Source organism: Aspergillus fijiensis (genome assembly GCF_003184825.1).
Source record: "Aspergillus fijiensis CBS 313.89 unplaced genomic scaffold BO72scaffold_14, whole genome shotgun sequence".
Taxonomy (NCBI): Eukaryota; Fungi; Ascomycota; class Eurotiomycetes; order Eurotiales; family Aspergillaceae; genus Aspergillus; species Aspergillus fijiensis.
Window position 1 is genome coordinate 674,119 of NW_024468990.1, and position 25,233 is coordinate 699,351.

General features: G+C 51.3%; 6 protein-coding genes across 6 annotated transcripts; 2 read left to right on the forward strand and 4 right to left on the reverse strand.

Annotated features, from left to right (window-relative positions):
- Positions 1–406: 406 nt before the first annotated feature.
- Positions 407–2,778, reverse strand: BO72DRAFT_457383 (C2H2 finger domain protein; the record flags this gene model as incomplete). The annotated part of the gene is made up of 4 exons (XM_040946333.1): positions 407–548; positions 606–1,597; positions 1,650–2,695; positions 2,763–2,778. The coding sequence occupies 4 exons, from the start codon at positions 2,776–2,778 to the stop codon at positions 407–409; spliced, it is 2,196 nt and encodes a 731-aa protein (XP_040803286.1).
- A 3,358-nt stretch (positions 2,779–6,136) lies between these two features.
- On the reverse strand, positions 6,137–6,738 carry BO72DRAFT_446560 (uncharacterized protein). The gene has a single exon (XM_040944323.1). The coding sequence runs from the start codon at positions 6,720–6,722 to the stop codon at positions 6,498–6,500; it is 225 nt and encodes a 74-aa protein (XP_040803287.1). The 5' UTR covers positions 6,723–6,738; the 3' UTR covers positions 6,137–6,497.
- A 3,708-nt stretch (positions 6,739–10,446) lies between these two features.
- Positions 10,447–11,214, forward strand: BO72DRAFT_56634 (uncharacterized protein). Its single transcript, XM_040950530.1, has one exon. The coding sequence runs from the start codon at positions 10,612–10,614 to the stop codon at positions 10,999–11,001; it is 390 nt and encodes a 129-aa protein (XP_040803288.1). The 5' UTR covers positions 10,447–10,611; the 3' UTR covers positions 11,002–11,214.
- A 1,969-nt stretch (positions 11,215–13,183) lies between these two features.
- Positions 13,184–13,803, reverse strand: BO72DRAFT_446561 (uncharacterized protein). The gene is made up of 3 exons (XM_040944324.1): positions 13,704–13,803; positions 13,491–13,605; positions 13,184–13,425 (listed from the first exon to the last, which is right to left on the reverse strand). Exons 1-3 carry the CDS (start codon positions 13,767–13,769, stop codon positions 13,217–13,219), a joined length of 390 nt encoding a protein of 129 aa, XP_040803289.1. The 5' UTR covers positions 13,770–13,803; the 3' UTR covers positions 13,184–13,216.
- A 4,419-nt stretch (positions 13,804–18,222) lies between these two features.
- Positions 18,223–22,690, forward strand: BO72DRAFT_56927 (putative cell division control protein Cdc25). The gene is made up of 3 exons (XM_040950532.1): positions 18,223–21,768; positions 21,816–22,032; positions 22,112–22,690. The coding sequence occupies exons 1-3, from the start codon at positions 18,562–18,564 to the stop codon at positions 22,513–22,515; spliced, it is 3,828 nt and encodes a 1,275-aa protein (XP_040803290.1). The 5' UTR covers positions 18,223–18,561; the 3' UTR covers positions 22,516–22,690.
- Positions 22,691–23,934: 1,244 nt separating this feature from the next.
- BO72DRAFT_446563 (Mov34/MPN/PAD-1 family protein) lies at positions 23,935–25,219 on the reverse strand (the record flags this gene model as incomplete). The annotated part of the gene is made up of 1 exon (XM_040944325.1): positions 23,935–25,219. A coding segment is annotated over one exon (1,053 nt), but the record flags the coding sequence as incomplete, so codon positions are not given.
- Positions 25,220–25,233: the final 14 nt, after the last annotated feature.

Sequence of the window (25,233 nt, forward strand, 5' to 3'; positions counted from 1 at the left end):
GATAGAAAGCAGACAAAAAAACAACAACTCCACCGAGTGCGAGGGAAGAACACACAGGACCAGCCGGGTGTCGAGATGTTGCCTGGGAAAAATCAACCCATCAAAACAAGAAAATGACCACACCGGACTCCCGTGAGCTCTTGCAAAACCAATAGAAATATGAACCATAACGCATGATAGGGGAAAGAAAAGTGAAAGTAATGAAAAGGAGCCGGGGAACGCCAGCAAGGAATCATTATGCGGCGGTTGAGTTCGTCACCGGAAATCACATCTTGCCGCCCAGACTTGCGCATCCGTTCCCGACCCTAAACCGAAATCCAGTGTCCCAAATATGATGTTGAATGAATGTAGAGAAGTGTATGTGTTTCAGGCAACCGGGGTCACCTTGGCCGTGGCATGTGCAGCATTAGTATGCCGTTCCCACACTGGCCAACGTCTTGGGAGGCATTGCATGAATAGGCTGGTCTTTGGCAACGCGCAACGAATCCTCGTAGCCGATCAAGGCTTGCGAGTGGAGTTTGAATGACTCGCCCATGAGTTTGGTAATGCTGTTCGAATAGTTAGTAACCTGAACTGTCAATCGAAACCAGAAGTGAATGACTTACCCCCATACTACCACACCGTCTAGGATATTACCCCATACACGGGCCACGGTAGAGCTGAGTTTACCAAAAGCATCGACGGCATCATCGTCAAACAGATTCCGCACCTTGTTGTAGATGGCGATTTCCGCCTCGGTCGCTGGCTCTTCGTCATGTTCCAGGCGATAGAGCCAGAGACTGAGGATCACCATCAAATCCAAGCCACACAGTGGGTGCTCGACGCTCCAGTTCGTGGCAGACGTCTGCGCCACCCAGTTGATACCTTGAACGGCCGCTATTTCGATGCACTCGAAGCACGATTGGATGACCTTGTTCATCTCTTGAGACCGCTTGACCTTCTCGCGGGCCACCGTCATGGCAGCAGCCACTTCGTACGAAGAGTGGTAGCGCAGAGCCTCCTGGATTGACTTGAGATCCACTTCCAGGCGAGCGCGAGTGTTTCGGTAGACCGCCATCGAGTTGAAGATCAGAGGGTGGCCCTTCTGAGGGGTGCTGAGGGGCACCACCATCGTCTCCGGCTCGCAGACTTCAAGAGAGCTTTCCCAGGTTTCCAAAGCGAGGCGAAGCTTGTACTCGGTAACCACGTCCTGCAGAGCCTCGAAACTGCGCTTGTGGTTCCACACTTGGAGAAACAGAGCGTTGATGAGAACGCGTGTGGCGAATGCACTGTATCGGGTCTGCTCGCCTTGGAAAAGACAATCGTGGGCTTCTCGAACGGTTAAGGTGGAAGCATTGGCCAGGCTCCGGCGCCAAGCGTCGTCGTCGGTCACATCGAGGTTCCACAAAGACTCGGAAGAAGGGAGCTCAAGATTGTCAAACTCGTCGAAGCTCATCGCTGGGGTGTGATTGAAAGTCAAGGTGAGCATGCCAAAGAAGATGTAGACCGCGAAATAGGTACGGCGGCAAGACTCATCCTCAATCCAATCCTCTCTGGAAGGGATACCCTCACGACCCTCAGTGCGAAGCTTCAGTTGATAGCGATTTCCAGCAACCATCTATAATCGATCAGTACAAGCAACTAAACCTCTGGATAAACAGAGTACTCACATTGGCCAAAAGACTCTTGATGGAGCAAGTCCACTCCAGTCCCTTTGGATCGCCGCTCCAACTCTCGAAGATCATGTTGAGAAGGGTACTCTGCATCGCCCACAGCGGACATTTTCTTGAGTCAAAGTTTTCCTTGTGTTGCAGGAATTGGTTGACCAGCATCTTGGACCCCACATGAAGCATAAACGCGTCCTTCCGCTCAAAAGTATACAAAGCACCGATAGAGAGAACCGCGAGAAGCAGAGGCGCCGAGACGTCAGCGGGCTGGAAGGACTCCTGGTGCAGGAAGGGGAGATGAGGGTGATACAGGTTGAAATACGTCGACAGGTACTTGTTGAGTGCAGATGTGGGGGGCAGCTGGAACGAGTCGGGCAGTACACCAAGCGAGTCGGCATCCTCTAGGCGGTCCATGATCATGTTCCGCTCCGTTTCGCTGGCGATTTGAGGAGCCTTGGGCAGTGTCAAGGCCTGGCTGGGACCAGGGGATCTACGGTAGTTCACAGGGCTGACAGGACCCGTCATCGAAGGATACGGGGACAAAGCATTCGGCGTTGAGGTTCCCGACATGGGGAGCGAGTTGACCAGAGAGTGGAGCGAGGGAGCCAAACCATCGCCTACGGGACCGTGCCGATCCATCACTGACGGGAGTGGATGCGAATCGGCTCCACCATCGTGGGACGCGAAGGGCGACCCCATCGAGTGCTTTGTATCAGCCGGCGAGACAAGGGTGTCCCAGGGCATTTGCGGGAGTGTCGCGTTTCCAGACAGATACCCGACCGAAGGCTCTAATAACGAACCGCGTCCGGGGGAAAATGAGCGATCGGAATCAGCACGATCGTTGGATTGACCAGTCGCAGCGGCTGCAGCCTTATGTTGGAAATCTGTCATCAACATGGCTGCAGTTTCAAGATCGACCATACCATCACTGCTTGCCTCGATCTGTTCGAGCGTTGTAGGATCGACTGTGACTGAGGGTTTGCTGGCGGGGCCGGAGGTGGGGGAAGTCTTTCGCACACCTGCGCCACCGCGTCGCCTGCCCTCGGACACTAGTGGAATGCCACCATCTTTGGCATGGACGGTACGATCATGTCGAAGAAGAAGGTCTCGACGCACGAAGGTGCTCCGACATTTTAAGCACTTGAAGGGTCTCTCTTTGGTATCTGTGGGTCAAAACCAGAATTAGCCTCACACCGCCACTAGGATCAGCGCAGCCAACTCATCACAAGAATTTTCAACCAGAAATTGTGTAGACTACTTACGCGATCGTTCGTGTCTACTGCGGTGTTCACTTCGGCTGAAGGCGCGATTGCAAAATTGGCATTTGTATTTCTTCTCTGGGACGGACGTCTTTTTGACGGGTGCGGAGGCCGCCGGGTTGGGTGCGCTGGGAGCCATGGGTGAAGAGGCGGGCAGCGAAACCAAGGGCACGGAGGCTGGATCTCAATGGAACAGGTTCGACTGCGAAGATTGCGCTATCGTTCCTTTCGTGATTTCACACCGATTCTGAAGACGGGTAGACGACAAGGATTCGGTTTGTTGTCTGGTCATTCCTTGTGTGGGGGTATCTTGAAGAAGAGCGTAGGTTGAACTCGAAGGGATGACGGGAAGGGTTGAAGTTATCCAGCCACAGGCGGATTAGGAGAGGGGAATCGTGAAGGTGGCGTGGACGGCCAGGATGGCGAAAATCGGCTGTGAAAAGAGGAAAGAGAAAGACCCAGAAGAAGTAACGGAAGAGAAAGCGAGCAAGATGTTGAATAATGACCCAGTAGGAGGGGAGGGAAGAGGGGAAAGGGAAGGGAAAAGAAGAGGAGGAGGGGAGGGGAGGGGGAGGAAAGACGTTAAGAGAGAAGGAGGAGAAAAGAGGGAGGAAGACAGAAGAAGAAAAGAAGAGGAAGAAAAGAATGGGTAAGAGGGACGAGGGACGGAGGGAGGGAGGGGGAAGATTGAATGGTGAATGGATGAGGAGAAAGTAGAGTGCGGTGCGAATTTGCGGGAGGGAGAGAGACACAGAGACAGACAGACAGACAGAGGGAGAGTCTGGGTCGAAGGAAGGGAAGGGGAGGGGAGGGGAGGGGAGGGGGGGAAGTGCGAGCAAGTCGCGACAGGACGTGGGCACAAAGCTGATGATGGGGGAAGGAAGATTTGGGCGATCGCTGGATCGCGACAAGTGAGGCGGTCGTGACCAGCAGTCGGTGTTGGCAGTTGATTTGGGCGACGAGCAGCGCAGGAGAACCACAACAACAGGGAAGTGGGAGGCGGAAAAGAGGGGCTTCGTTTCCCGGCGGGACTGACGGAGGGGGTTGCAAAATCAAGCGATTTGAGCGGTCTTCCGGCACAGGCACGCACTGCATTCCTCTATTGCCACTTCTTCAATTATTTAGTGAGTTAAGTTAGTTCCTTTGGATTTCTGACTAACCCGCGTCACCGCACTATCCCCAATCCCGCTTAGGACACGTCCTTTGCTCTAAAGTTCCTAGAGTTCCTTGACCCATAATTTCTGGTCTTTTTGGTCTTTCTCCCCCCAATTACCGAAGCCAGAGTCACAGACTGGACGGTGGATGGATACTTTCAAGTGGACTCTCCCTCTTCCCAAACCCACATGGACACTTTCCAACCCGTCAACCCGGTTCAGCCGGGGGGTCCTGCTTGTCCTTTCGTCTGGCTGAATCGACCGTTTGTTAGTTTAGTCCGATGTGAGGGAGCATTCATCTATATCCACTCTTCAATTTCCCTCTCCGCACTACACGCTACGCTACGCTACACACAGCCAGTATGAGTGAAAAGCAAAAAAAAAAAAAATCCTAAAAAAAACACACACCAGGCAAAGAAAAAGAACCTGTCAACATCCGTTAAAATTGATCCGAGTTTTTTTTGGGTTGTTTCTGTTGTTCTGGCATGGGAGAACTTGACTCCCTATATGCATAACATCGGGCAGCATTTTACATGTTTCTTCTCTCCCCTGATCACAATATGTAGATGATCATGGATGTCGGTTCTTTAGATCTGAAATTGATCCAGAGTCTCCAGCCAGAGCCTATGCGATAGTGATTAGATTGTTGTCTATACCTACATAATGTAGTAGCTCCTAGCACCCTATCCCTGTTTTGATTAGTGACGGAACCTCCGTTCAGCGGCAGTCACCTGCGACCTAACCCTAGAAGGTAGCCTAAGGAGGACTCGCAGCAACAACTAGCTGACTGAGAGTCTGAGGGAGCCTCTGGATCCTCTGGATCCTCTGTGCATTTCTCGATTGCATTGGTTGGTTCTCCGTCTTCGACCCGGGGTCTCTTTTCTGTGACGATGAATTCATTATTGTTATTGTGGGGTTGGGCTTGGTATGAGAGAGCAGCTTCAAAGCGGTATGGTATGTAACTCTGTTGGGTGGGTGGGTGGGTGGGTGCTGCAGCAGCAGCAAGCAAGTGAAGAACAAGAATATTCGAGTTGTCTAAGTAACGTCAGTTGGGGCAAGTAAGGTCTAGGGCACTACCAAGTGATTATCATCGAAGTCATCGCATCCCTATCTCTATTCTTTAGTACTCAGCTATCGCCCGCCCCTCCTTCTATCTCCCCTCCCCCCTCCCCCCCCCCTATCTGACAGCCCACCACGGCCACAATTTGGGTGGTACGTACTCCAGCCCGGTCGGTGACTGCGGGGCCGTTCACCACAAGAGTCAGATTGTAATCCATTATCTATTGATTGATCTTTGAAAGGGTACTTTGCAAGTCAAGTACAGTACTTTACTGTAGTAGTGACTAACTTATGGTGGGAATGGATACAGCGCCCATCTTAATCAATTTGAATACAATTCCAATTGCTGTATCTTTGATCATTGCGTGCGAAAGCTCCACAGTGAGAGAGGGGAGGACGCGAAAATACTCGAGCTACAGCAAAGCTGAAGAAGGTTAGACCAGCCAGCCTCTCCGTCTCTCCGTCCTTCCGTCTCTCTTCTTTCTCGGTGGTTGTCGTTTCTCTCTGTGTGTGAGAGAGAGTGTGTGTGCTATGATAATCATCAATCAAATCACACGCACCTGGCCCCTCTCTCTCCTTCCCTCTTTCCCTTTTTGTCTCTTTTATTTCGCTTTTTATTTAATTTTATTTATTTTCTTTTTCCTTTTTCAGATTTTTATTTTTTTTCCCACTTGTTCTTCTTTCGTCTCGCCCCTCGTCAGCCCCCCCTTGCCCCTCCAACAAGGATGCCACCGACGCTTGAATGCCACGGAGGAACAGTGCCGACATGATTCGTGTGTTCTCTCCCTTCATTTCCACCTGGGATTCTTTTCCCACACAGGCTAAGCGGACTGACTGCTTGGACCGAACGGGCGTCCATTATTATGTTGCTCAGTAAGAATCCAGCATGATTCAAGGTTGAGAATCGATATATCGATCATCCTGGTTCCTCCTGCATTGTCATTCTCATTTGATTTTTGGTTTTTCTGTTTGGTGAGTTTAATTCATCGAGGTTCCTTCCATTCCCCCTCCTTTCTGAGCAGCATGACGGAGAAACAATGGAACCCGCCACTCCCAGCTACCCCTCCTGTCCCTCTTGAGGTTGGATCCCCCCTCCTTCTGTTCCCATCTGAGTTCCCCTCTTGAATGATATGTCCCTCTCGTCCCTCTCACCCCTCCTTGGAAACCCTACTTACCCCTCCGAAAGCACCAAATCAGTAATACATCTACACTCCGTCCCTGGGTGTTCGGAGTTCCCCTGTAGGATGACGGCAATAATCGACACTCCGTCGAGTCCGGAACACGGATTTCGGATTTGAGCATTAGCAACGGCATCTAAGATTTCTGTGTCTGACTCTCTTGTGAATTTGATTCATATGCGCACCAATTGGAAGTGACTCCTACAGAGTTGAACTAGTCAGGTGGATCTTAGACAGGACCGAGGAGCGGCCGTTGTTCCAGACCTTCTCCATCTCCATCACCATGACGAGGGATCCTGCTGCTGCTGCTGCTGCTGTTAATCTTAGTCTCAACCGTGTTCTATAGATATCTGGACAGTCATCGCATCGCAACCATGTAGGGATAAAGGTATATGGGAAATCTCTCGACTCCTTGTGCCAAGTCATTCATACTGAACAGTCTCCTCATTCAAAGCATACTTAGCTAGCTTTTCGAACTACAAAAAAAAAACAAAAAAAAAAAAAAAGAAATGCAAAGAAACTCAACAACAGCTACCCGTCACCACGCAGCAATAGGAGAATATTGCTGACGATGTGATGCCTCTCAGCCTGACAGATCACCACCCGCTCCATCGGGAGTCAGTGTATCCACATCTAACTCGAGTATTCATTCAGAAGATTAATGGGTTGTGAAGTGCATTCGACGCATTCGATGTTGCCCCGACCAGAAAAGGAAGTGCATTGACTGTGCGAAAGGCTATTTAGCCCGCCTACACCGTACGGTTCTCCTTTACTTATCCTGCGAGGATGTTTTTTTCTCACAATTTTTGCCTCCCCTCCTCCCGCTGTCTCAGCTTAAGGTCAGCTGGATCAGCATTGCGCGCAGTGCCATCCGCAGAAGGAAGACTCAGGTACGCGACAGGACGACTCAACTTTCTTCTTTTCAAGTCGTCGTCGTTCGCCACAGCGATTGGCTTTGTTGTTCTTACGTAGTACTCGGTTTCAGATATGCCCAGTGTGGCTGCTCCAGTATGTGTCTTGTGTGGTGTGTTCGCGCATGGAGGGCACCACGATACCCCTCCCTTCAACCTGGGCATACTGTACAGTAAGTACATACACATCTAGAAAGCAACGAAGAAATTCGGCGCGACCCAGCTGGGCCTTATTTGAGACTGCATGACTGCATCATCATCATCATCATCATCATCATCATCACCATCAAACACTATTGTTTCTGTTTTTGGCAATTCTGCATCCAAGCCAGAGATGCATCGACCTCGCATCGCCCGCCGACCTAGTCTGGTCCCATCTGCAGCCGTGGCATGGGCGAACAGGGCCTTCGTTTTCTGGGCTTATACCGAGTGAGTTTAGTGAGTAGTTTAGTCTCGGAGCGACAGTTCCCTTAGTGGCAGGGCAATCATCATCGAGGTCATCATCCATGGCTGCCTGTAAGTTCCCCCCCCCCCCCAAGCAAGTCCGCCGTCGCGCCTAACCAGCCTCACTCGGAGACGCGCCCTTGTTCCGCGTCAGTCAGTCGCTTTGGTCCACATCGGATGGAAGAGAAGCTGTACATCATCATCTTCAGCAGCATCACCTCCTCCTCTTCCTTAAGGTCAGATGATGATCGTGGATGACTCCCCAGGTTCTGGCTCTTATCCTCCAATCTTATCAATGCCCAGTTTTCCGTTCGCGCTTGGTTTGTTGCTTCTTCTCCATCTTTTCTTGCACGTCGGATCATGGTTCAAGTCATGCCATACCAGGACGAGTTCAAGGCCCTTCCCTCCTCTCGCCAGCAGGAAGGACTGGGATAATTGATCCCAGTCTTCATCTCAACTATTCTCACCACGACGAGAGATTCCCGTAAAATCCCGGTATGTGGGGCGTCTCTTATGGACCCCGACGCGGGCTGAGTGTTACTAGGGGAACACACTCACACATGACCATCAAAAGTGGGAACAACCCACTGGGAAGTACAAAAGTACCCCGCGAAAGAACTAGGCTATCCACCGGCAGTCTATTGATTATTGAAGAGAGGCATTGTATCTAGTATTCACCGGGTCGGTTCAACTTCAATCTATCCAGATCCAAGACAACCGCACCACATGCAGGAATCAGGAAGTACATATTGTCTAAGCTGTGGATCATTCTTCGCAGTGCTGGAACATGTGTCCATTACGGAGTACACGTACTACTTATCCATCTGGTGGTTCTGGTTCTGGTTCTGGTCCTGCCTGCACAACATCGTCGAACGGACGGGGCGATCCTCGCTCGATGTTATTTCACCCCTGTTATCGACACCCCGTGATTATTGACAGACAGCCCTACTTAGACGCAGGGCCCAGGACGGCCCAACCGATCAGTACCATGCCTTAATGCAGCATCCAGACTAGCAGTTGGCGATAAATAGTCCCTCGGAAAGTCGGACTGCGTGTGTTGCCTCGCTCACCGCTTTGTATAGCTAATTATTGCCAGGAGCTGCTGGGCTGCGACTGCAGCAATAATAAGAGCGGTGAGTGACCGACCAGACCGACCAGACCGACCAGACCGTCTATTCCGTCAGACCTCTACAATCGTACAGTTTACACCACTCGGCCAATTCTTACACGTCCAGCCGCCTGGATTTTCTCACTGGGAGAAGAGGGGAAAGAACTCCGAGGGGAGCCAAATCCTGACCAACATCCCGTTTTTCCGATCCACTTTCCGGTCCATGCAGCGGTCCGACCCAGTCAACTGTGTGTGTTGATGGACTGGTACTTTGTGCTGACTGCTTGCGAGGGCATCAACTGGCCTCGGTCTACGAGGACGGAGAAAAGAATCGATTTGAGATAGATAGATAACACGCCAGTCAGAGATACTCAGCAGACTTTGATCTTCATGATCGAAGCAAGCACTCCAACTCCACTGCGGAAATCGGGAATTACGGCCCACGGTCCCGGCCTCCTGGATTGGCGCACGGGTTGAAGGGAGGGGGGGAAGAGGGCCTTTCTTTTCCTATTCGAAAGAAACTTCCGTACATACCGATCCCGCTCTTTTTCTCTCCTTCCATGATCCATCATATTTCACGGTCGATTCGGGATCCAAACCTCGACTTTTTTTTTTTTTGTTGAGGGGCTTATTTCTCCGAGAGAGGGTGAGGGAGAGGGGGGCATGCTGCTTATCTATCATTCTTGTTGTTTAACTACCCACTTTCCACATCCTTCCGAGAGTCTAAACGAAAAGCTAGAAGCATGTCCGGCATCCATCCCAACCATTGAACGGACTCGGAATCTCAATCATCTCAAAAGAGGACACCAAGAGCAACACATCTCAAGTGAATGGCAAGGGAGAGAGAGAAGGGGGCCAGCACCGACCCAAACTTGAGACGCATCGAGATAATTGCACAAACCGTCAGCCAGGACCAGCGGCAGCGAAGGACTTCTCGGTCGAAATGCTTGCTGGATTTGGGCATTCTTTTCTTTTCTCTTCTGACGCTGCGGCTACCCGTAAGGATTTTTTTCGGTTGCCGATGATGCAGCAAGATCTACCCAGACCGGCCATCAACCGAATAAAGGTGATCGACCGTCGTCCCTCGTACTCGGTGAATTAGTACTCATAGGTACGGAAGAAGTTCTACCGCCTCCCTACGCCCAGTAACTTACTCCGTAGTCCATCACAAGATGGAACCTGGAATCTTCAATCGTGATCTGGTGGACTACCGGTATGCTACCCTACACCACCGAACCCCACCAGGTATCTTTGCAGGATCCCCGCCAGTTTCGCCTTTTTGACGCTAGTCAAGGCCATCGCGGCTATCGATGCATAACAACTGTACGTACTGTTCGTACTTTGTGAAGTACCGCACGGAGTACAATGAAACCTGTACAAAAAGTAATCAAGGAAGCCAACACAGACCCGACTTCCAGACCCGACTTTCGTGGAAAGTACTGTACATCTACCGGTGAATCCGCAAGTGAACCATTGATACCTATCAACGCCAACACGTCCTCCTGCCCCGGAGAAGGACATCCAGAAGAGCAGCCCATCATCACCCACAATCCCGTGTGCAATCCTCGGGACCTCCGTACACTTCCAAAGCGGTAGGAGCAGTAGTCAGTAAGTCGGTGAAAGAAAAATTCTTCTTAGTTACATATCCAGAAAACATCCGTGCTCAACAACCTTTCCAACCGGGAGTTCTCGCCTTTGTCGGACTCCATGGAACACTACCAGTAAGCTATTAGTCTCTCCTGACCGCTTCTACGGATGAATCCAATATAACGTGTCGCCCTTGTTTGGGCACTCACCCCCGTTTTCACCGTGACCTAGATATTGCTTGTGCATTTTCACCGGTAGTATCTAGATGATTGCAGTATACTCGGCTAGGCTCACACATGGCGCGAAGGGTAAACCCCAACTGCCACTGCCAGCTGGGGAATCAGGTTCAGTTGAACGGAACGAATCCACCCACATAGGGCTCGCCCCACCGTCAACAACAAAGCCCTCGCGAGTCGGGACGCGGAAGCAGGAGGCGATGGCTTTTCTTTCTCGAGTTCTGAACCTAGTTGGTTGTTTGCGATTGGGATTGGGATTTATGCGCTGTCTTCGCTCAGGGTTTCTTGGTCAGGATGGGACTGGGATACTTGGACTGTACCTATACCCGTGGTGTGTGTACTGTAGTCTTTTCGCACTCTATTTTGAAAGAAGGTTGGGTAGATTATCGGGCAAGGTGGATGTGAGGTTCGGCGGTTGACTGAATGCTAAAGCATAGAGGAAAGTGTTTTGTGGGGGAGGGGGTTTTGCTGTGGGTGGACACTGGTTGTGTTGTGCACTTGTTGAACGTCGTATAGTGTAGTGTAGTGTAGTGTGGAAGGGCTTAATAGTGATAACTTATATACATATATACTTACCCACTCAGTACGGAGTATATCTCCCTACTGGCCATCACTGAATATATCCTCCCAACTGGAACTACAGGATTCAACTTAATTAGGTGGGTATGGGTATGGGTATGGGTATGTCATTGAGCAGTTCTAACTTGCCAGGAACCAGAGTTCGATGGTGACAGGCAAAGTTGGTTCTTGTTGATGGTTGGACTACACCGCGAGAGTACCATGGTTCGTTCCCGTCCTGCTGACGGGTGTGGTGGTCCCGTGGTTCGCGGTTGCTGCTTGTTTACCATTGATAAATGCCCCTTGCCGAGGCTGTGCTTCACTCCAGGTTTTGGGGTAGGGGTTTGGAGTGTATATCGATGTGGATAATGGGGTTGTTGTTGATTACTGTACTGTACTTATGGAATCTACTATGGGGGTATGCGACCCTTGCTAGCAGGCTTTGGGCTATTTGCATGTATACGGTGGCGGTGGAGGTTATATGGTGTGTCCTGGAATATATATGTACTGCACATGATAGTTATCTCGCGACATAGACCGGTCGATACTCCTGGGAGTCCTACTCCGCAAACATACACATATAGAGCATATAGAGAAGTATATAGCATCATGATAGCATAATACTGACTCAAGTATCCCGACACCCGACACCTGACACCATCCATCCCACTGGCACCACCTTAACCCCCCATATCATCACCATCACCACCACCACCATCATCATCAAAACCAAACCATCAATCCAATCAGCCCAACCGAGTCAGCCGCGCGATAACCCGTCCCGAAAAGAAAAATCTCACCCCGCCGAAACGCAAAGTTCTAGAACTGTGACCAAGACAAAAAAACCCACCGAACTTTCCGAACCACACTGACGCTAGACTAAACTACGGAGCACGGAGACGGAGCAACGGCAATCAAGGCGAAACCCGCCTAGAAAAAGCGAAGAACAGGGGTTAGGTTTACGCGTCGTGGTCTTTTAAAAAGTCTTTCCATCTTTCCGGGGCCCGGGGGTCTCTCCCCTCCCCCGGCGGCGGCCAGAGGTCAAGAATAATTGATTTCGGGATGGTGTGGATTGTGGATTGTGGATGGTGGATGGTGGATTGTGGAGGGGTTTGTGGGTTTGTTGGTCTGGTTTCATGTGCCTGCTTGTGCAGTGGAAGGGTTCGAGAAGGACAAATGATTAATGGACGGGGGTCTTTGGAGGGGGGGTCGGTGGGGTGGTGAGGATCGGATTTTGAACTTGAAGATAGTCTCCCAGATTATTTATTGTACAGGGTCGGGAACTGGATGAGGGAAAGGAAATAAAACCTCAAACTGGAACACAAGAAAACTGGAAACGGGATATGCAATGCAACGAAAAAGGGGTAAAAAGTCAAGTTCAAGAGACTCTGGATGGCAATTCGTTCGGGGCACCTGCTAGGTAAAACTCCATTTGGCCAGGTGCTGGACTATGGCTGGATTGGGGAGTCGACTATACGCTGCCCACCGCGACGGGCTCGGGATGGCCGGCTAGCCCAGGCCAGGCACAAACAGAGAGGAAGAGGATGATCGGGATCATCGTTTCGATGAATCAGCAGCGGGTGAGTGAGTGCCACTTTTTTTCTTTTGTTGGTGTCTTGGAATGGTTGGTTGGATGGAAGGATGGTGCCTGGCAGTGTCGCCGCTCATCTTGTTACGGACAAGTACGAATGGATGATTCAATTGTGGGCGCATCCGAGAAAGAGTGATGGTGGGATGATGGAGGGAATGGGGTTCATAAACGTCATGGTCGCCGTTCAGGACAGTAGTCGATGGCCGATCTATCTACACAAATAGGCAATCAAGCCATTGCGATTATGTCTCGTCCTCTTATAGTTGGCTCGGACTAATACCACTAAACTTACCTAGACTGCGCCGGTTCTATGCCGGTTTGCTCTCTGGGTGCACATACTGCTATCGCAAATACATGATTTGGGCTACAAGAAAAAGGTCGGTCTGAATTTCGTCGCTCGGTCATCTTCCTCACTCAGTAGATGCCTTTGCCCCTACGTTGCGATGACAGACCATGCGGACAAATTGGTCATTTCAGTTTCAACATCAAGTGGTAGGCGATGTGGGCTGTGCGTCTAATAGTAAGGCTGTGAGGGATGCACCCTTCCCTCCAGTCGTTCCTCCTTGGTCCCTGTTCTCAATGCATCTTCCCCTTACAGGAATGTCTACATCCTCCCGAGTCTGGTGATGCAGGATCATGTGACATACGATTGGCGGGTTGCTCGAGAAGGAGTTTTGGGTGTTATTGGTGGGAAGTAAGACATCTCCCTCCTCGTGTCGAAAATTCTCCTTTAAGCTTATTATATCCCCGTACTACCAGGGGTGGGGGTTTCTGACGATGACTTGGTCCGAGGTTCATTGGTGGTGAGCCTTGCGCAACTTGACCCCTCGTTGTCTCTCGGAGAGATGGATGATTGGAGCAGTCTCGGATGCGTGTGAGTTTTCGGTGCTTGATGTTTGATGTCTTACAGCTGGTCGTGTCCCAGGCTGGGTCTGTCATACTGCGGTGCCATAACTCGATGCGAGATAGCAGTGCCCGGGAAATCAAGTCTTCCCGAACGTCCATCGGTCCGAAAGAATTGCACGAGCCCATAGACATCAAGGCAGTATCGATGGAACTGTGATAAGAACCTGCATGAAATCGGAGATTAGACTTGATGAGGAGGATCGCAGATTGCTTCAACGCCACCATCACATCATCTACGCGTAGTAGTCCCTTCCCACCAAAACCCTCTGTTTGTGATGATCAGACCAACCCGGCTAGACGACTCTCACATGTCAAGCATCAGCACATCCTCGAGACCCTCGAACCTCGCTTCCAAGTATTATGTACTGTACTTCAACTTCAGTCCACGTAATCCCACTTCATCACCACCGCAATCACCCATGCAAGCCCACTTCGCCCCAACTCTGACTAAGAGCCATCCGTCGCCTTCCGGGGTCTCCGAGCATAAATTGCAAGCCAAGCCTCCTCCCAAATCACTAAGAGAACATCAAGATGTTTATCTGAAACCCCGCAACGCCCCCCTCGGTAGTTATCCATGCAGGGATGGGGCTCGGTGGGACGGGGTCAACCGGACGAGTTTATTCGGAGCAAACTCGGTGAGATCCTTTTGGTGGATTCGCTTGGTATTCTTGTGCAAACCAAGGGGATTGACATGAATTATTCACGCACTCGAGGGCTCAGTTGGTGGTGGCTGGTGATTGTGCTGATCTTCGTCAGCGCAATTTCGATATGCTCTGGGGTGGCTTGGGCTTGAGGGTATGAATTAGCTTGGAGAGTGATCTACTTCTGAGTCGGATTGAGCTGACCCTGAGGGGGGCTGGGCGCGTGTAGAGGAAGAAGCCTTGTCTGGTTGACTGTGATGAGTAGGGCTGAAGGAGCAGGGCCTGAGATCCGGGTGAAGAATAGCTCCTCATGCTTGGAGTGAGTAGATGTTCGATGAGTGGTATGGATGTGGTCACTTATTCGGAGGTTCTGAATGGCTCTTTCGAACATCCACAGCTTGAGCCGGACAGATAGCTTAATTGTCTGACAGAGACTGTGTGCCTGGCTATCGTGATTTTGCCTTCTGCCTTTTGGAACGCAGTAGTGTCTTGGCCGTAGCGACAAGCACATACTGTAAGCACATACTCTAAAGCATACACTCTAGTGGACTGTGATTAAACCCAGTATATTGACCTCTTCGAGATTGAGCTGACGGTATAAGGTATACGGAATCGAGCGTCTGGTCCAGTAATAGTCCATGTGTGAACAAATGGTCGTGAATGGTGGAAAGAATGATTCATGTTGAACTGCTCTGACTGGATTATGTGGACCAGGTGACTTACATCCGTGAGCTGACGGTTACGCTAAGCTGACCATATGTCCTGCAGTAATTGATCCAGAAGCATGTTGAATGCTTACGATTGTCGGTTGCCCTATGTCAACGTGAAAGGTCGTGGGTTAGCCGTCCTTGCAGAGCAAGAGCCATATTCTAAGGATAAGCTCCTTGATTGGCGCTGTATATAAGTCACTTCAACTCCAACATAAGCCCGCCCCATCTCAGTACTCTGATATCTAGCGCCTCACCGGAATGACTTATTTACAAGTCGAGCAAGCAAAGTGTCCAAAGACCCAGATCCGATCTAACTGCATCAGATATATTGGCCAACATCGTGACCACAGGAACGCGAGACTAGTGTCATGCATGTACGCAGTCGCTCTCGACAAGCAAGCAACGAGGGTGACTTATGCACGTTACAATGCATTCATGTCTCAGGGGAGAGCTTGTCCTGATAGCCTATCGTCTCATATGTTCTGCCCCAAGCTGACGAGAGCAGATTTACCTGCATACTTCAATTGAGCGACCAGGATTGCTTGCCACACGCATCACCTCTGCTCCAGGTGAATATGACCAAGACAGTCGCTTGACAAGATAGAAACAGCTTCGTTGTGGCTGACAATGGCGCCCCAGCTCATGAAACGCTTGCCGCCGTTGACATGCACTTGTCAAACATTATCCCAGTCAGGTCTCAAAGAGGGATATATCGACCGGTACCTACAGTTATCTGCCAATAATAAGAGCAGGGGTCCGTTCTCGTGAAGAAAGTACAGTACTCTACCTGTATGTATGAGCATGTGTGTGTGTGATCTGTGATGGGAAAGCGCCATATTGACGGCTGCGGCGCTACCTTTCACCTCTCTCGTACTCGTTCGCATCGATTGATAGGCTGGATGTGATGTACGGTACGGTACTCTGTACACTACCTTTCGACTGGCATATCCGATGGCACCCCAGGGCATAGTGCCAGGAGGAACATCTGTGATATTATGCAATGTCGTCAGAGGTGTTCGAGAACCGTGAACGGGGCAACCTCTGCCACCAAGAGCTTTCCCCCCACCTCCTCTTTCCTCATCTCATTATCATCATCAGCCTTGGTTGATATGTTGTGGTCGTGCAAGGTCGGGGTTGTTTTCCCGTTGCTTCCCCACCGGGGCAAGGGGCACAAACTTTGCGTCCAAGGTCAGAGTCGCCCAGAGTAGAAAGATTTACTCAATAGCGCATGTATACTAGCAAGATTTGACCAAAACTTGGGGTGTTGAGTAATTGAGTAGAATGTAGGTTTGCTTGAATGATGATGATAATGACGACGGTGATGTTCATAATGATGAGGAACTAACTACCAACCATTTTGTGTTGTTTGCGTTGTGAGTACTAGATAACTACCTACCCGTTCGGTAAGTTAATTAGAGCACCGGCGGGTGTAGTTAACCTTCCAACTGGGAGAGAGTGAGCGGTCCACGGTAACAACACCAACGGTCCTGCGCCTGGATCGGGAGTCGGGAAAAGGATAACCGGCTACAAACGTTCATCGGATCAGAATCAGATCAGTCAAAACAAGGAACAACCCCCCAAAAAAAAGGTTCGAGACTCGGGCCCCGGGGCACACATTATTGACTGGATCTGTCTGTGCAGAGAGAGAGATTCAATGAACACGAATTCTTCAAATCTTGCTTGCTCGCACTCAGCCTCCCGCCGTGGCTTGTCGATAACAGATAGATAGATTCCCTACTCCACCAAAAAGCCCCTTAAATCAATCCGGTCTCAGATGACAAGAGAGACATGAAGTCTCGACTTCCTCTGCCCCATCGCCCACTCCGGCTTGTCCCCATAATACGATTGACAAGAGACAAACAGGCATACAGGACGGTGTCTTGCTGAACTGCTGCAGGCCACACACCTTTTGACTGGCCTACCGGTTCTCTTCCCCCCATCTGAAAGCCCCATTAGGGTCCGCAAGGCGCACGTACAGGACTTGACGTACTGCCAATGACAGACATGGCTGCGATGGAGCCCGTACGGTACCGCCTGCGCCTCTACAACCTTCTCTTCCAATAGTACTTCGTGTTGGACCAGTCAGTCCGTCAGAGGGCTGCGGAGGGCTCGTGCAGTCCCATCGCAGCGACAGGTCTGGCGGTACAAGGAGTACTCTGTACGTATTATTGCCGAAGCCCGTCTCTCTATCTATGGAAGTACGTACAGTACGGAGTACTATACGTGAGTATGTACAGCACGTCCGACGTACATCCGTATCGATAGATAGCTCCACTCAACGTTTATGATAGTCTGGGTTGTCTTGACTAGAAGTAACTTTCTTTCCTTCGGATAGAAGCCGGAAAGCCCTCTTGGAGAATACTAACTCATAGTTAGTTAGTCGGTTGGTGAGTTGATTGAACAACTCCCGACTAATTTAGTGTCAGCTGCTGGGCAAGGCAGTCAGTTACTATACTTAAACCTCTCGTTGGGTGGCAAAGAAAAGACGAGCAGAAAATAAGACGAAAGTCGTTCAAGAATAGTAGAAGGAAAAAATTCTGCAGTGATTTCTGGCGGCAATAGTCCAAGCATAGAGATTTATTTTTAGGGCATACTCTGCTTGTTGTTCTTTTATTTTTTTTTGTTTCCTGACCAGCAATAATCCAGAAGTACGGATTGACTACTTGTACTGTACTAAGCTCACCACAGGTGGCTGCTTCCAGCTGCACCGGACAAGAAGAAGCAATCGACCGCAGTGACTGGAACCTAGAAATAATAAAAATCATAATAATAATCATAATAATAATAACTTTAGGGAACCGTCCAGTACGTACCAGTAATTCACGTCGGCTCGTCCCCATCCATCCGCTCGTGGATCGATATCCAGTCTGGGACATCGTCGTAACGGGCCGGTAAGAATACGAGTGGTATTGTCATTCCTCTCCCAAATCCCCCTCTCTCTCTCCCTCTCCCTCTTCCTCTCCCTCCACTTCCCCCCCCCCCAGCCAATCTGCCCACCACCACCACCAAACTAACTAAACTGACTGCTTCTCCCCTAATTCTCCTTCTCGCTACTTTCCCTCCAAGCTTCTACCTCCCCTCTTCTCCCTCCCCTCCTCCTCCTTCTTTGTTCCCCTTTTCTTCTCTTCCTTCCCATCCTTTTCTCCAATGACTGGCTGATATCAGGTTCTCAGAGGGATCACCTAAGACCACTGGTTTCCGACCGATAATCAAGTGACTGTCGTCATCTCGTGATCTATCTAGCCCCGATTCTTGGATCGATCTCACCAGCACAGGCTATCTCTACCGCGGGTGATTCTGCAACCCGCCGCCTTTCCACCAACACCACCGCAACTCCCCTCCCCCCCCCCCGGTTTACCGCCCACCTTCTTTCCCCTCCAAAACCACCACCACCACCACCTCCCCCGTCTTATTCCCTATCAGTCATTTCTACTCAATACCTATCCATCCAGTCAGTCATGCACAATAACTCTCGTTAAGTGCGTCCAGCCTTTAATTGCGGGGGCTCATTACGAGCCAACTCTCGTTCATCCACCTGCTCCCTCGTCCGAGCGTCAATTGCGGCGATACCCGATGTTCGAAACCTTCGTGGCCGAGCCATTGGCTGTTGACACTCGATCTTCTACACTGCCGACCAAGAACAATACATTTGCAACCACCGTCGAGTACTCCGAAGAGCAAGTCACTACCCCCACAACAGGCCAGCGGAGTCGTGGTCACAGTTTATCGTTCCCAACCCGAGATCCCGCCGCCGATCAGTCGCTCAACCGACAACCTTCACCGATAAGAATGACGACCGAAGGCCGCTATACTCCCAGCCCCGAACCGCCGCCGGCGCTGTTCGTGCGTGCTATGTACGATTATGATGCCGATGACCACACCAGTCTCAGCTTCCGACGAGGTGATATCATCCAGGTGTTGAACCAACTAGAAACTGGCTGGTGGGATGGAGTTATCAACAACAGTGTAAGGGGCTGGTTTCCCAGCAATTATTGTACTGTGATCACCGATATCAGTGAGATCGAGGAAGAGCAGGTTTCGCATGGTCGCGACGAGGAGGAGGAGGATGCGATCGTGGACTCCGGCGCGGGCGAGGATTACGAAGAGGAACAGGAGGCCGATGAAGCCGATTTTGGTGGAAACTCGCGCGATTCGCAGCCGATCTTGCCCATTGAAGGCGCAACAGCGCCCAAGGAGCAGGAGGAGGCCGCTTTCTGGATCCCGCAAGCCACTCCTGACGGCCGCTTGTTCTACTTCAACACACTCACCGGCTACAGCACGATGGAGTTGCCGTTCGAAAACCCAACGGCCAACGAGACCGGCCCCTACGATCGGAACACAGTCATCGTGCCGGACCAGACCCGACCACCGCCGGAACTTATGGCCCGTGGGTTCGAACGCGACGAGGACGACTACGATGGTTCGGCGTCTGAAGCGGAGGGCGAGTCCCTGATGTTGACCTCTCGCGACTCGATGTCCCGGAGGCGCCAGTCATACCTCGATGGAGTGTCGCCCGCGACATCCATGGATTCTTTGCACCCACCGTCCGCTACGAAGTCGGTTAGTGACGACAAGCTCTCATATCAAGCGATGCGCTGCGCGCAAAACTTCTACGGAGGCGCCCCGCCAAGTAGTAACAACTCCATCTCGGATAACATCCATCGGCCTTCGATCTCCATGGAAGTTCCCTCGCATTTCGTTGATGACGGTGCGTCGACTATTCTGACTTGGCCTTTGCTTGTCGAGAACATGCGGCAGGCCGTGGAAGCCTATCGACAGACCCTGATGAACGGCGACCGGTCGGAGTATGTGCGGAAGGCAGAAGACATTTCTGATCATCTACGCATGTTGCTGGCGGCTGGCTCGGACACGACGGACAACCATTCAGGCAACCCGTCAATCATCTCCACCAACAAAGCCCTCTATCCCCATTTCCGAGATATGATGTCTAAATTCTCCAAGTTGGTGCTCTCGTCGCATATTGCAGCAGCTGATTGGCCAGGTCCAGACTCTGCCAACAAGTGCTTACAAGAGGCAGATGGCGTGATGCAGGGTGTCTATGGGTTTGCTGAGGTCGCAAGGCAGCAGCGCGGCGACTCTATCAATCGCATTGTCCCAGGGTTCGTTGGTGGAAGCCATTCGGGCGGCTACTGGCAGAACAACGGTGTGCTACTCAGTGAACCTGGCCCGACTTCATTTCTGGACCAGGACGGTGGCGATATGCGAGCGGAGCCCTCTGTGCCTCTTGACGCAGCCCTGCTAGACAAGATCGATATCCTCCGGAGAAATTTTGTGGGCAGCATCCGTCGCCTGGAAGAACGTCTGACGCTCAACCAGAAGAAGATCGTCACCATTGTCGAACACGAAAACATCGGCAACCTGGTTTCAGCTGCTGCTATCAAGGTTGTCGACCAATATCGCCCGTGGATCTCGGCTGTCGAGTCGATTAACTTGGCACCCCTCGGAACCGGTTTTCAGAACCCCCAACTCGTCGATTTCAGTCTGCAAAAACAAAGAGTCTACGATGCAATCGCCGATTTTGTTGTGAGCTGTCAAGCGGTTACCGCGCCCCTTGGAGATGAGTGGGCTGAATTACGCGGCGATTCACTTGAAGATAGGTTGAACGCGGTTCGCAGCGTCGCGAGACAGCTGGAGAACTTCGTATCACAGATTGGGTTCTCGCTATCACTTCTTCTGGAGCAGGTTCCTGAGCCCACAACCATTTTCCGCAGCGAGAGTCGCCTGGGTGGAGAGATTGAAAAGTCCAAGGTTATTCATAGCCGCGCAGAGTCTCAAACTAGAATTGCAACGGAATCAATCGGTATTCCGTCCTCGTACTCGATTGAGCACTCCACCGAGAAGGTGCGACGCAATATGGACAAGGCACAAAGATTCTTTGGACAAGCGCCACCAGCTGCAATTCCGCGGGAATCCGTGCGAGAGCCGGTTCGCGAGCCGGAAGAAACCCCTTGGTTCTTGAAGATGGATCACGAAGGCGAGGTGTTCTTCGATACCAAGAATGACATTCCCACTCTCAAGTGTGGCACTCTTGCCGGCTTGGTGGAGCAATTGACGCGCCATGACAAGCTTGATGCGTCCTTCAACAACACTTTCCTCCTCACCTATCGTTCTTTCACGACGGCGAAGGAGCTCTTTGAGTTGATCACACAGAGATTCAACATCCAGCCTCCTTTTGGCTTGAATGCAGACGAAATGCAGATGTGGGTCGACAGGAAGCAGAAGCCCATTCGCTTCCGTGTAGTCAACATCTTGAAGAGTTGGTTCGAGAACTTCTGGATGGAGCCGAATGACGCGGCGCACACAGCTCTGCTTGAGCATGTTCACTCGTTCACCAAAGACTCCATTGCAACCACCAAGACACCGGGGTCACCACAGCTCCTGGCAGTCATTGAGCAACGACTCAAAGGTCAAGATACTACCGTCAAGCGCTTGGTTCCCACGCAAGCTACCGCAGCTCCGACACCCATTATACCTAAGAATATGAAGAAGATGAAGTTCCTGGATATCGATCCGACCGAGTTTGCCCGACAGCTTACAATCATCGAATCACGTCTCTATTCTAAGATTCGGCCTACGGAATGTTTGAACAAGACATGGCAGAAGAAGGTCGGACCGGATGAAGCTGAACCAGCTGCAAACGTGAAGGCCCTCATTCTTCATTCCAATCAATTGACAAACTGGGTCGCGGAGATGATTCTCACTCACTCTGATGTCAAGAAGCGAGTGGTTGTGATCAAGCACTTTGTCAACATCGCAGATGTAGGCATTCCCCTTTATAATCTCGGCTAGTACTAACCATTGTTCAGAAATGTCGCGCGCTTAACAATTACTCCACCTTAACTTCTATCATATCCGCTCTAGGGACGGCGCCGATTCACCGTCTGGGACGCACATGGTCTCAAGTCAGTGGACGCACATATACTGTGCTTGAGCAAATGCGTCGCCTGATGGCGAGCACGAAGAACTTTGGCGAGTATCGGGAGACATTGCATCTGGCAAACCCACCTTGCATTCCATTCTTTGGTGAGCAGGCTTTGATCGAACAAGGCTTTTTGAAAAGTCTTGATTAGGTGGTGATCAACAGTGGCTGACAGATTATCAGGTGTCTACTTGACCGACTTAACATTCATCGAGGACGGTATTCCATCTTTGACCCCATCCGAGCTGATCAACTTCAACAAGCGCGCGAAGACGGCAGAAGTGATCCGCGAAATTCGACAATATCAGAACGTCCCGTACCTTTTGCAGCCGGTCCCAGAGTTGCAGGATTACATTCTCAGTAATCTGCAAGCGGCTGGCGACGTGCATAACATGTACGACCGAAGTTTGGAAGTAGAGCCGAGAGAGAGGGAGGACGAGAAGATCGCGAGGTATGCTGCTAACAATACTCCTATCGCTCCCACCACTGCACGCGCCAGTCCTACCACAGGAAATGTCAACAACAACCTCAACACTGCCAGCATGCGTACTTTGACCTTCGCGAGCATGGTCGTGTTAACACGATGATAATGTCAACCTCTGTTCTGGCTTCATTTGCCATTCCCCTGCATTTGTTCCGCTACCCGTGAGGCCATGACCACTCACTTGGGAAGTATGCGCATGCTGCTGAGGGACCGTTATGCATTGACAATTTCTGATTGAACGATCGAAGACTAACGATTTTGGTTTCTAACACGTAGACTCCTATCTGAATCGGGCTTCCTGTAAACCGCCGCTTTACCGCTTCTCCGTCGGGGCGTCTTATCGGGCCAGGCGTGGTGCAAGGCCAATCCTTGTCGGTGTCACAATTGCTACGTGCGCTTGGACGTGACCGCTCCTTTCACCAGTCAAACTTTGAATTGAACTGCCAGCAGCAATGAGCCTATCGGATGCGCTCAGCCGACCCCCTGATGGCGTGATAAGCAAGGGTCGGAGTCGCATACACATACATCCACACCAACCGCGCCGCACAACCTTATCTCAATCAACCGAGCCTATCAAGGTGTTTGCCGTCCACTACCACTTATCACATCAATGGATCACAGCCAAGGTGGCAATTTCCCCCCCTGCACTCTATTTTCGACGCTATCGCATATTGCACCAACCCTGGTGTCGATTTCGCTCCTGTGGCGTTATAGCTCAATTTGAGCGGGAGAATCTGACATGCTGCTTTCAACTGAAACAGTGGGCCTGGATGGTACTATCCATGCGTCCTTACGGCTAGTTGCAGCGCGGAAGTTGGAAAGGTCCACCTTGGCACTGCCGAGCTTTCAAGAATATGGATCAGGAAAATCAATTCTACGATCTACTTGCCGCTCCGCCTCTCATCGACAATAAAAGCAAAATCACAAAAAACACAAATACGACTGGAACGCCCAGGCGGAATCCCACGCCGGGAAGCATGTACAAATTCAACGAGTGTTGTTATGAACGACGCCGACGAACCTCGATCACGACATAGACTTTATCAATTCTGCCAGTCTCAGTCCCTGTCGTCTCTTCCACCTACTTGACTGAGGCCCTCGTTCTTTTCTTCGACCAACGTCAATTTGACATGACCTTGCAATTTCCTTTGTTCCTTCCCTGTCACCTCAACGGCTCTAGCAGTCCTCCCTGCTTTCTATTTCCTTTCGGCAATTGATCGACTCAAACATTGATCATATCTTTCTACCATATATGTTGCTTGTACAGTGATCTGGCTTCCTTCGCTTCTTGTACGCATACCGACGATCCTGTGATCTCTCACCTGGTGTTGATCGTCTTCCCACGAAGGGTCTTACTCATTGTTCGAATTGATGAATAATATGTCATGACACATGTTGCACAGGCATGTGACCTTTGTTGGAACGTGGTTCCAACTGTGATTTGACCTTTCTATGATTGTCACCTGTACTTATCTGTTCTACTACCGAGGATATACCTCATATTTTAGTGTATAGACCATATCAATGGCGCTCACCCGCCAGGGCTCAAAAATAAGCTCCGTGCTAACAGAGATGCGCAATGAACGAAGTGTAGATGTCAACGCCGCTCCAGTAGCTTTACCCTTTCTGGATTGGTGGAGTTAGTGAGCCACAGTGGGACGAGGCTGGCGGTTTATTTTTGTTACATTTTGTCTAGAAATTGAGAGCAGGCATAAGTCATTCCACCTCATCACTGAAAAAAAGGCTTGACTGAATCATCTGGGCTGCGGCGCTGCATCTGTGGCTTCTTCCTGTCCGATGTTTTGAAATAGCTTCCTCTTCACCTCCGCGGCGAGCAGCCCTTTGACCTCCTCCGACGCAATCCGCTGTCCGTCCCGAGCGATACGGTCGAGCTGGGGATCCCGGACCTGCGTCACATTCCCTCGAGAAACATTGCCCTCCATGCCGCGCGTGGCGCGCCGGACCTTCTGACTGAGATCCATGATCTGCTTACTCCCGTAGTCCTGGGAGGCGAACAGCGGGTTCTGGCTGAGGGTAGCCACCCAGTACTTATTCCACAGCAGATCCAGCAGCTGGGCATCCAGCGTACTCTTGAAGATCTCCACCTCGAGCGAGTAGTAATGGGAAGCATGGGCGCCGAAGTCCTCCGCCTTACTCAACGGCACCGACTGATACCCTCCAGCCGCACCAGCCGCACCAACCCCATCCTCCCCATAATCCTCCTCCTCCCCCACCTGCTGCTGCTGCTGGTCCCCCTTCGACGGCACGTAATCCTTCGGGAACGTCCGAAACGCGCCGATGTCCACCTTTCCGGCCGAGATCGTGCGCTCGGGATCAATCACCACCGCCACAAACGGTCCCCCCAACTGCTGCATATCCTGCGTCGTGACATCGATCCCCGACAACCAACACCCGTACCCGGGGTGACTGTGGTACCACCCGACGGCGTTCTCCATGCGGCCCGCATCCCGACACGACTGCAGGTACGACACCATGTACTCGTTGGCCTCTTCCTGGGCGTTCACCCGCGTCTCCGTCCCCTCCACCGGCAGCCGGTAGGCGTCCGTCACCACGAACGTCTCCGGCAGGATGTACCCCTGCATCAGGCCCATGACTTCGAGTGACCCGCCGGACCGCGCGTGCATGACCATTTTGAGCAGCGCCAGGGCCGAGATCCGGACCGTCTTGAAGTAGTGTGGGTCTTTGGCCCAGGGGCGTTGCGCGGAGAGCGTTCGGTGCGTTTCTTCCGAGTAGGCGTAGAGCGTGTCGCGGTGGGGGTCGATTAGGGTGGTTGCGTTTTCGAGGTCTTTTTTTGGGGGGG